The sequence below is a fragment of the Nestor notabilis genome, unplaced genomic scaffold (genome assembly GCF_000696875.1).
Source record: "Nestor notabilis isolate BGI_N333 unplaced genomic scaffold, ASM69687v1 scaffold29201, whole genome shotgun sequence".
Classification (NCBI taxonomy): domain Eukaryota; kingdom Metazoa; phylum Chordata; class Aves; order Psittaciformes; family Psittacidae; genus Nestor; species Nestor notabilis.
In genome coordinates this window covers 26,707-38,082 of record NW_009915650.1, presented here as the reverse complement: position 1 = coordinate 38,082, position 11,376 = coordinate 26,707, and the positions used below count along the sequence as shown (strand labels likewise).

At 39.7% G+C, this 11,376-nt stretch overlaps 2 protein-coding genes across 2 annotated transcripts in view; one reads left to right on the top strand and one right to left on the bottom strand.

Moving 5' to 3' along the window:
- CLCC1 (chloride channel CLIC-like 1) overlaps positions 1-7,849 on the top strand; it is a 10,386-nt gene extending 2,537 nt beyond the window's left edge. The window contains exons 3-10 of the mRNA XM_010024257.1: positions 326-433; positions 1,721-1,942; positions 3,144-3,284; positions 4,460-4,553; positions 5,895-5,992; positions 6,081-6,227; positions 6,752-7,042; positions 7,625-7,849. Of these exons, the coding sequence (XP_010022559.1) occupies positions 326-433; positions 1,721-1,942; positions 3,144-3,284; positions 4,460-4,553; positions 5,895-5,992; positions 6,081-6,227; positions 6,752-7,042; positions 7,625-7,849 (1,326 nt within the window). The remainder of the gene's footprint in view (positions 1-325; positions 434-1,720; positions 1,943-3,143; positions 3,285-4,459; positions 4,554-5,894; positions 5,993-6,080; positions 6,228-6,751; positions 7,043-7,624) is intronic.
- Positions 7,850-9,383: 1,534 nt separating this feature from the next.
- Positions 9,384-11,376, bottom strand: part of GPSM2 (G-protein signaling modulator 2) — a 16,669-nt gene continuing 14,676 nt past the window's right edge. Inside the window, exons 12-14 of the mRNA XM_010024256.1 lie at positions 10,634-10,796; positions 10,281-10,498; positions 9,384-9,787 (exon numbers count right to left, since the gene is read on the bottom strand). Of these exons, the coding sequence (XP_010022558.1) occupies positions 9,623-9,787; positions 10,281-10,498; positions 10,634-10,796 (546 nt within the window). The 3' untranslated portion in view covers positions 9,384-9,622. The remainder of the gene's footprint in view (positions 9,788-10,280; positions 10,499-10,633; positions 10,797-11,376) is intronic.

The following is an 11,376-nucleotide window of genomic DNA, read 5'->3' as shown; positions in this document are numbered from 1 at the left end:
GCCTCCCCCCCCCCCCCCCCCCCCGATGTAAACTCAAAACTTAAGGAAATCCAGATGTATTTTTATTTTTCCCGTTAGTCTTGCTGAGGTTGGTATTCAAACCATATCATTAGCAGATCCGAGATCTCCAGTACTGGCCAGACCCATGGGAAGTAGTATTTCAGCAACTGCTTCCACTTTTTGTGTGGTGTACAAATCATGGGATTGTTGCTGATTTAATGTGCCTCTTTTAATGCTGAGTTACCATGTGTTGGTTGGGGTTTTTTTTCTTCTGTGAACAAGCCTGTTTGAGCAAGAAGTGAGTAAACGTGTCTTCACCTTGCAGGTTGCAGACTGTGAGAAGAGGATTGCCAAATCCCGCGAAAGCAGAAGCTTTTACATTTTTAAGCGGTACTTAAATAAGATTTTAAATGAAGCTGGAAAACTTGGCCTAGTGAGTATTTGAACTGGCATTAAAAAATTAACCAGGATTCATATTACTGCTTTGGGTGTTTCTCAGTTACCAAGTAATGATTTATTATTCTGGCATACTTTAAATGAGAATGAAGGGAACTGAATTGCGAAGGAAGAGAGGATACAAGTGTGTGCATCCGTGTTGTTGTTAGTTAGCAGTGTTTGCTCAGGAGGGACAGTTGCATTTGATCTGTAAAGCATCCGGAGGAAGACTATGTGACTTCAGAGTCTGCATCTCAGTATCTGTTGCTGGGATGCGGCTATGGTCATACCCTGTTCAGTTCACGTTAATGGTTGCTAAACTGGAAAGAACCAGATCTTTGTTGGTTTGTTGTAGACCTTTTAGGTGGCCTTTCTTTCAGACTCTACCTTGTTAAACATCTTGGAATAGGAACTTACTAGAGTTGGCACAGAAGAATCACGTTACTACTTTCTTTATTATATTGTCTTGGATTATATAGTCTGTCTTTATTACATTATTATTTATTATTGTCTTAATACAATAATAAAATACAATATATAATAAAGACAGACAATAATATAATAAAGAAATAATGTAATAAAGACAGGCTATATAATCAAAGAATATAATAGTCTTTTTGCCCACAGAAGTGGTAAATGCCCCATCCCTGGTGGTGGTCAAGGCCAGGTTGGATGGAGCTTGAGCAACCTGGTCTAGTGGAAGGTTGGAACGCCCATGGCAGGGGTTGGAACTGGATGAGCTCAGGGGGTTGGAACTAGATGATCTTAAGGTCCTTTCCAACCCAGACCATTCTATGATTCTATACTCTTTTCTATTCAGAGGTGGAGGAATAGATTTTTTGGCAGTAAGCAAAATTAGTATCTAACAAATAACATTATACTTAGCAGTGTAAGATTTCTTAATTCAGTTATTTAATAGCTTCTATCTGTATTACCCAGCCATGGTGGGGGCACACAGACATTTGTAATTACTACTTGTTCATGAGCATTAGTTCTAAAATTTTAATAACACGTGAGATAACTCAATTTTTTAGGGTGTTGCTGTAGAGTTAAAAGAACACAAACCAACTGAATTTGTGTTTTATGTACTTCAGAAGAATGAAGTTTTGGAACCACACTGTGCTCCCTGTCCCATGTCTTCATCCTGCAGTCTGCTTCAAAAAGGTGCTGGTGCAGAACGAAGGGCACCTAAGCAGGTTTTTGCCTAGGGATACAGGCTTCCATCTGTAGTTCTAGTTACATATAGTCAGCTTTTAACCACTGTTCTACTTTGCTTTCAATTCAGCCTGAGGAAAACGTGGACCATGTCCATTATGACGCTGAGATCATCCTTACAAAGCAGACGTATTTGGAGATCCTCCGGTTTCTGCAGGAGGAAACGTGGCAGTCAGGTGCTGTGGATGATGCACTTAGTGATATTTTGATCAATTTTAAGCACCATGATTATAAAGCTTGGCACTGGAGATTTGAAGACACTTTTGGAATTGAGCTTTATAATATGTTTCTGGTAAGAGAAGAAGAAAGGGGTTTTTGTGGTCTTGTTGGGTTTTAAATTACGTTTTCTCCAGTTTCTTTGTTCAAGTCTGATCAATCAATATTGACATCTTAACTCCACATGTGAAGTGGTTCTTCCCATCGTACTTTGAGTGAGTCACTCTTTGTTTCATGGTAGCTGAAGGCAGAGGTGATGTATTCACTTGAAGTAGGAATTCAGGGGTTTTGTTCCTGTGGTTGTCTTTTCTTTTTGTAGCTTTGTGGGGTTTTTAATTTTTTCTTTTCCTGTCTTTTGTATCCCTGTTGTGTGACTCACCAGACTCCAGGAGTCCGTGGTGCTCTAGTAGGCTCCAGTGCTTTCTGAGCACCTAAACTGCTACTTGTACATTGTAGATTTCCCAGGTTTGTCTCGTTCAAGTAGATGCTGAAGTTGTTGGCCTCTGCAGGAGCTGGAATATATTTATATTGAGACAAATGTGTATTTGAGGTCTTTCAGGTCTGAGGTTTTAGTGAATTTTGGGGGAAAAATTTATATAGTGTTGGAGAGGAGGAGAGCATGGCTTTGTGCAGTGTTGTGTTCTATAAAAATGGATTTAGAATGCTGGGCTGAGGATCTCCAATAAGCTGAAGCTCTCTGCATAAACGTTTACAATGCAGAATGTGCTAACGCTTTATGCCCACGTAATCTTGACAGTAGCCTGTCTAGTTCTGAGGGAGGTCCCTGGAATCCCAATGAGGAAAGCAAGCTGTGAGTAGCATAATCTTGTTATGAGGCTCCTTGGATGGGAAGGGACTGAAGGGCTCCACTGAAGTCCTGCTGCTGTTAGCCAAACAGTAACTTTGTCTCTTACCCAAACTGCAGCAGCTGGCAGGAGTGGTTTAGTGGTTCATACCAGGCACATGTTACACCGATGTTATCATTTTTAAATATGGTAGGTGCCGGGATAAATATTGTAAGGAAGAAATAAATAAATACCACAAGAAAGAAATGAGCAACTCTGCTGTAAGGCTGTGGTAGGAATGACGGTAGTAACACCATGAAACTCTTCTGCCTTGTACAGCTGCTGGTCTGCTATGAAAGCATGGAAAAATTCTGTCAGTTTTTCCATGAAATGGTGCTGGTAAAGCAAAAGCTGGAAGATCCTTCCTGTGTACTGGCAGTAAACCTGGAAAATTCCAAACCCACATCATGATTTTTCTGTTTTATTTTTCAGATACTCTTGTGCTTAGTCTGTGTTGTGATTGTAATAGCTACAGAGCTCTGGACACGTATTCACTGGTTTGTGCAGCTAAAACGAGTTTTATTAATAAGTTTTCTCATCAGTTTTGCATGGAATTGGCTTTATTTGTATAAGGTAAGTTGTTCTGAAATCTTAATGGCTTTTAGGCTTAAAATGTTATGAGGGAGTTAAGCTTGTGTAGTTCCTTTAGTTAGTTAGTTTATAAAAAGCAGTAATTGACTGCAAAGTAAAGGGATGAACATCTTGGACATTGACAGGTGTATTGGGCTTGAAGAACAAAAGAAATGCTGCTGGCTTTCGTCCTGCCACAGGAGGGCACAGGACTCGTGCAGTGGTGGAACTGATTCTGCTGTGTGAACTTGTCTAACACAGCTTGGTAGAAAAGTCTTACATATACATGTTGGGAGTATGTGTTTCTAAAGACTGCCTGGCTGAAACCGTATTTAATGTGTGACAGACCAGAGGTAAATGCTTCATTACCGGTGATCAGGTTGTTTACTGTTTGGTGGTTTTGATGAGGTGGAATCTGAGTTACAAGGTTGTAGTCCAGCCCCAAAATCTTGGTCCTCACATTCTGCCATCAGAATGTCACTGCAGCCTGTCAGGCCCAGGAGCAGTGGGGTGTCCAAGGGTGAGATGGCTCTTGAATGTGAAAAAGCACTTGGACTGAGTTGGTGAAGAATGTCAGAGTGTTTCAACAGATGATTTGACTTAAATTTTTCTATCTGATTATCAGTTGCAAACTGTAAGGCAGAACACTAATGAATACAGGTATTTGTTAGTGGGAATTACTTAAAAAGAGGACGTCCTGATGTTTTAATTAGTAATTGCATGGAGTGGTTTCTGCTTTTAATCCAAAAACATTTGAACGGAACAAGATGCTGTCAGATGTGCCAGGTTGGATACAGCCTTGGGCGACATGGTCTAGTGTGAGGCATCCCTGCCCACAGCAGGGGGGTTGGAACTGGATGATCTTAAGGTCCTTTCCAACCCAGACTATTCTATGATTATACTTTTGCCCAGAACTTGTATCTTTGAATATTGAAGTTTGGTCTTGTGGTTATTCAGCCTCTATTTGCAGAGTAACTCAGAGGTAGCCATCCTGGTAAGTTCGTATCCATTCACAGGAAGTACTTAAGAGTTAAACTCTGTTAAATTGTTCAGGTATGAGACTTTCCGTCACACAGATTGACCTGGGTAGTTACCCCAAAGGTCAGTAGCTGAGGCGCAGTGCTGCACCCAGCACCACCTCGCGTCGTGTTTCACAAGGAATTCCTGCTCTCCCACAGCTGGCCTTCGCACAGCACCAAGCAGAAATCGCGAAAATGGGGCAGTTTGACAACGTCTGTGCTGAGAAGCTCGACTGGAGGGAAAGTCTTATTGGTAAATACTTGCTTCATTATTTTAAGTTTGCAAAATACTCGGTAACAGTATCCAAGAAGACTTGCAAACTCCTCATGGGTAGTACACTGAATTTTCTTCAGCGATACATGATCTAAACTGACAGAGGGTAGGTTTAGATTAGATATAAGGAAGAAATTCTTCATTATGAGGGTGATGAGACACTGGCACAGGTTGCCCAGGAAAGTTGTGGCTGCCCCATCCCTGGCAATGTTCAAGGCCAAGTTGGATGGGGCTTTCAACAACCTGGTCCAGTGGAAGGTGTCCCTGCCCATGGCAGTGGCATTGGAACTAGATGATCTTTAAGGTCCTTTTCAACCCAACCCATTCTATGATTATGTGGCTTTACTATTTTTCCATTCCTCAAGACTTTCTTTTTTAGGCCTTTGGAAGAAAGCTGATCACAAAACTGTGCTCAGAGCATGTCATGGTGTTACTTCTTTCCTTATAACTTATGCCGTGAATATTTCTGAGCTCCCATCCCCCAGTACCATCCAGTACCATTTACTGGAGAGAGAAGGGCAGAATTCAAGAAAAAGATTTTGGTTCTTCACCTGCCAGGCCTGTACAATGTACTTTAGCAGTAAGATCTGTAACGATGTACTCTACTGGTGTTAGTTTACAGAGAAAGCTGAGTATTTTATTAGCCGTTACTTGTTACCAGTGCTATAGCAGGTAGGTTAGTGATGGGAACTTTGAATGAGTGCTTGTTACGGTTTTCCCTTTATAGCTTACTGCCTACAATTGCTCTGTTTATGTCAAATTTCAGTGGCTTATGTTCAGATGGCACTGAAATCAAACTACAGAAACACTGATGTCATAAATTACTGTTTTTTAACTTAAAAGTTCCCTTAAGGAATAAGACTTACAACTGAAAGAGTCCTTTGAAATCTGGCAAGCAAAATACACATTTTGATCTATGTGCAGCCTGGCAGATGAGTAGTAACATTCAAAACCACTTCCATTGCAGTGGCTGTGGTCAAGATGTGCTAGATAATAGTTCACACAGACAAGACATGCTTATGTTTCTTCTGAGGCTTCTAGGACTAATTCCATCTAATAAAGGAAACTTTCTTGCCTAAGACATGGGAGAACCTCAGTCTCTTTCTTTCCAGCCTTTCCTCTCCTTCCTGCATCCCCATGACTGGATAAACTGCACTGCCATGATAATCAGAGACTTTCAAAAATAAACCCAAGCTTTGAACCGTATCTAGAAGAGGGATTTCCTTTCATCTATAATTGAAATGCTATTTTCTGTATTACTGCTGTGTCATAAAAGTATGTTTTAAAACCAGTAAAAACATGTCTCTGCTTTGGCTATAGAATGGCTCAGAAGTAAATGGACATTTCAGGATGATCCCTGTCAGAAGTACTACGAAACTCTATTAGTCAATCCTGTTTTGCTGGTTCCACCCACCAAGGTATGGTAGATGCCCAGCCCATAGGGGCTGTTCACCTTCCTGTTTGTCATCAGTGTCAACAACTGTTTGTCTGTTTGTGTTTTTCTAGGCATTGGCAATTACTTTCACCAACTTTGTAACTGAGCCTCTGAAGCACGTAGGACAAGGTATTGGTGAATTCATCAAGGCACTTATGAAGGAGATACCTTTTTTCCTGCAGATTCCAGTGCTAATTATGATGGCTCTGGGTGTCCTGGTTTGTATACATTTAGCTTCTATTTTAAAGCTCAGTTTTATTTCTTATATATTAAGTATAATTTTCTATTAAATTATTTCTTATTTGTACTAACAGATTTCATAGTACAGATAAAATCATTTCTACAAGATTAACTGTTTTGTGACAAAATCTTTCTAGAATAGATAAGTCTGTATTTAAAAACCACATCTCTCCACTTCCCAAGTGGGATAAAACAGCATTAAACCACTTAAAATCTTAGACTTTATGACAGTTTATTGCAGCTTAGTTGCTATTTCTTCTTTGTATCATTACACAGTGGTGTAACTGGGGCTTTGTACACAACAGCATCAAGTTAGAGCCTTCAGCATCTTTACTGTAGCACCGGGGATGAACTCGGTGTGTGAATGTCCTCAGACTGCAACAAGCTTGTCTCTTCTGCAGCTTTTCTTTCAGTGTTTTGCAGATATTTGACTTTGGCTTTCTCTGTGAAAACTGAAGGCTACAAATGTTTGACATTTTATTCCTCTTTTTCCCTCCCCCAGGCTTTCTGCTATGGTACAGGATCATCAGTGTCTGCTTTAAGATCCTTAACATCTTCTCAGAAGAGAAGCCCTCTTGCCCCTGACCATCAACAGGACAAGATAGACTTTGGGCAATATGATGGGAGTAAAGGAGATGGCTGTTATTCACAGAAGCCTCTTTATGTTTCTAGAGGACCTTATGACAGGGAAGATGCTCCTCTGAGACCAGGAAATGGCAGAAGTCCTGATGTCATGCATACAGGCAATAAGCAAGATACGCAAGTAGAAGAGTCTCACAAACCAGAACCTCGTGTATGTTAGCCCTGGTGCTCTTAAAGCGGGGATGAAATACAGTAGATTTCAATGTCATCTGCTAGAACATGTTTAAACAACAGGCTTAACCCCAATCCTGGGGACAAGAGGAGTTTAGGATGTGCCTGTACCCCTATAGAACTGTTTGGTAGAAGTGTATTGGGCACGTATTGTTCTGGAAAAATACCCTGCAATGGCTGTGTCAGGAAGCCACTGAATTAGCACTCTTTACTATAAACAGAAGCTATTTGAGAGATCCGTACTTATGTGTCCTGGGTTCAGCTTTTTTTTCAGCAGTAGCAGTCATTTTTTTTCTCCTTCTTAGTATCTGGTGCAGTGCTGTCAGCCTGGGCAATAGTGATTACCCACAGAAGAAAGGCAGGGGAAAAAAAGCACTGCTGACTGTTCTGTGCACTACAGAAAATTAAAGCCAGCCTTGTGCTCTAGATGGTGCAAATTTACATGTACCATTCCCCAGGAATGCTTTGCAGGAGTTCTGCCCCTTGAGCCGAGATGCACCTGAAACAATAGATCCTGTCACTTTGGAATGCTTGATTAATAGCTTCTTATTAATTTTTACAGAATAAATTGCGCACCGAGTCTGAAGGTTGTAGACTAGAAACTACCACAGCTGAAAACTGTACTGAAGAACATGCACTTGCGCAGCAGAAACAGACAGGCAAAGCAGAGCAAGAGGTGGAAGAAAACTGTGATTCTAATAAAAACCTCAAAGAAAGGAATTCTGCAATGGAACAGCGTGAAGAGAAGACAAAGAGCAGCTCACATGACTCACAGGAGGGAGACTGAGGAAGCCCAAGTTCTGCTGTAAGTTTTCTCTAATCTCTGGTTATCACAAACTTGCTAGTTCTGCTGGGGTTCTCAAACATAGAAAAGAACATCAGTACGCTGGTGGGAGCTTCTCTTTGGTCATTAGCATGCACAGCTGTAAGGTGGGGGTTTAAAAATGGAGAGACTAAGTATATGTACTACTTCTGTAATTTGAAATCCATGTGTTAAGTAAGATAATACAACTTTAAGTGCCCAAGAAAACAGGTTTGTGGAGTATTGCTGCTTGTTTGAAATCAAGTTTGTATAGTAAGCTTTGAGAAAAACTAGATGTACGCAGTGGTGGGAAAGCACTGATACTCTGGTCTAGCAAACATAAGTCTCATCAGGTACCTGTCAAATGATCTGAAGGAAGCTGCTGATACTCGTGTAACTCACGTAAGCCAAATCACAGTCCAAATGTCTCAGGACTGTCTTTTATATTCTTTAAAATAGGTCAGCTCAGTTTTAGGACAACTTAATGATTATCTTCTAACTCCAAAGGAGTGATGTTGTATCAGATCTTTTTTAAGAGAAGATAAGCACTAAGTACCAAAGATCAGCACCATAGGCTGATGGTAACACATGTTTTTTGGAAAAATATTCTGGCAATTCTCCTTAAAAGCAGGATGAGTCTTATTTTCAGTAGGATTCATTTTCAGCTTCAAGTGACTGTCTGTAAAAACTTCCAGTAATTGTGACATAGTTTGAATTATTTGGAGTCTGTGTCTGTTTGACTATGCTCACCATGACATTTTACTCTGAAGCTAAAAGTAACAATAGATAGTTCTTTAGGTGTATAATACTTCAATTAAAAAATTACATCATTTGATTTATAAATACCTGAACAGCTGGCCACCTTTAGTGTTAAAATCACAGATTTGTAACTGAAAATCCCTATACTTGAACTACCCCAGCAAGCAAATCCTTATTAAGAGAAGGAGAAGAAAGAAGCAGCATAGATATATTTACTCTTTAGAGCATTTTAAATTCAATTACTTCAGGAATTACCTGACATCATGCCAAGCACTTCCCACCCCTGTGATTCCCTGGCACTTCTTGGACACAATCTATAGGACAGCACTGGCAGCTCTTGCTTCAGTGGATCTTCTTAACAGATTCTTCTGACTGAGCTCAGTAATACAGGAAACACTTAATCAAATACTATCCAAAACCCCAGCATGTTTTGAAAAGATTCTTTTTGTATTAAACAGAACTAAAACTAGGGTTTGATTTCATTTTTTTTATTAATAAAAAATGATTGTTTCTTCCAAACTCTGTTTCTGCAAAGACAGACTTAAGTACTGAAGCTATTTCTCAGTTATTTTTCATCTTTTTAAAAAAGTACAAAAGAAAACAGGATTTTTTCCAGGGAGGTACAAATCAGAAAAAAAAAACCAACTCAAATTTTCTTTAAAAAGAATATACAAATTTAGGTCTTTCACTGGATCGAGACAGTGGTAGAATCCACACCTCAGCAATGACAGTACCTTTACAGGGGAAAAGATGTACTGATGTTCACAGACGCGAGGCATTTAAGAAGGATACACAGTAATCAGTGTCTCGGACACTGCAGCAAGCAGCAGCAGCAATAACTACTAGTCACAAATGTGATGCTGCTGCTATTCATACAAAAAATTATTAGAAAGGGGGCAAAACTACTAACTGTAGTCTTCTGTAAGAAGGCATTATGTTTTTCCAGCAAACAAAATGATACCTAAGATGCTACTGTACAGTACGTGCCTGTTTGTTTCTTCAGCTAGAACTTGGGCCCTTTATAGCTGAGGGTAAATGGACTCTTTGTTCATCCATTCTCTTAGCTTGTGACCGTAAAATCAGGCTGAAGAAATCCTCATCTGGTACAGTTGGTCCTTTTGCAGATGAGGGAGGAGCACATCTTTGATCATCCAATCTGGAACCCTACAGACAGACCAAGCAATAAAGCTGCATGTTACAGGAATACATATAATAAAAAAAGTGATGGTATAAGTGAAGAAGTACTAAAAACTTTTGGTTTCAGATTTAAGGCTATTAAAAGGATTTAATTTATAAGTTCTGTTTCCAAGTTAAACTTCTCAAATTAAATTACTAAGTTAGGAGTGTAAGTATTGCTACAGTGGTTCTTCCATACCATTTTTCCCCATGTATCTGAAAATAAATCCTTCAGTTTAGTTCTTTGTCATAGCAAAGAATGAGATTTAAGCATCCTTTGCCCAAAAGAAACACAAAAAAGGCAACTTGAAGAAAAAACCCCTAGTTTTTAGTTGTGTGTATTCTTCCTCATTTGCCACATCAATTTGTTATCATAAAACACATGATAATCAAGGTGCTGACTTGAAGAAACTGAACAGCAGGATGTGTAAATCAAATCTCTCAAACCTCAGAATCTAAATAATTGTAAAAAAACCCTCACCTGACATTTTACCAATATATCAAAGAAGTCATCATCTAGGTCCCTGTTGTTACTCGCCATGAGGTGACCCAAGACTGAGTGACTGTTGTGCTGATTAAGACGAAGTCCAGGTAGGTTGCTAAAGCTGGCACGCTGGTCATCAAGCCGGCGGCTCTGTGAGCTAGCGAGTAGGTCTAGAAACTCATCTGTGTGGGGTGAGACTATAGATGTAGAAAGGGCTGGGGAGAAGGAAGAAAACAAGTTAGCCTAGAAATAAGTTACTTTCCATAATAAGTTTTGCATGCAAATGCATTTTTAAAATAGTATTTGATAGGAACTGAAGTGAGATATGGATTTTACTTCTAAAAATTTACATTTTCTCATTGTTTTAGGTGGAGTAGAGGATGTTGCCACTGAAGGAGCCGGGAATCTGTTCTTCTCCTGGAAGTAGCATCTCTGATCATCCATCCTGTTGCTCTGGAATCGACTCAGCAGATCAAAGAACCCTTCATCTGCCATTGCCTCTCGACTGTTTTTCTGAAAAGAAAAGCAGAGTTAGAGGTATTTTGAACTCAAGAGTACCTAAAACTGGGACAACTGCGTCACAGTTTCGATCCAGTAGTAAGTTTGATATTTGCGTATCTGAAATGCATTAAATGAATTTTTTTAGTCATCCATTTCTACAGACAGATTTATTGTAAGAGGAAATGCTAATAATATGGCAAGCATTTTTGGAAGGTAAAATATATTAGAAACATTTTGTTCTCTGAAACACAAAGAAACTGTACTCTGATCAGCACAGCTGGAGTTATTCCCCCTCAGCCATTATTCCACCTAAAACCCAAAACCAGCACTGAGCACTTTCCCTTGGCTCCTCATGTCTGTGGCCAAAAGCATTCCTCTGACAGAGCAAATGACTCTGTTCTTTTATTTTTAAGTGACTTCTGTCAGGAGTGCAATAACAAAGAATATGTCAAAAATATCCCCTGCTGTCTGAATCATAGAGACTATTTAAAGTTTGGAGAAGCAGAGTGTAAGAGAGACTTAGAACTAAAAATATACCTTCATCTGAGCTGTAACTTTAGAAGAACCACCAGAAAAAGCATGTTCCAATAGT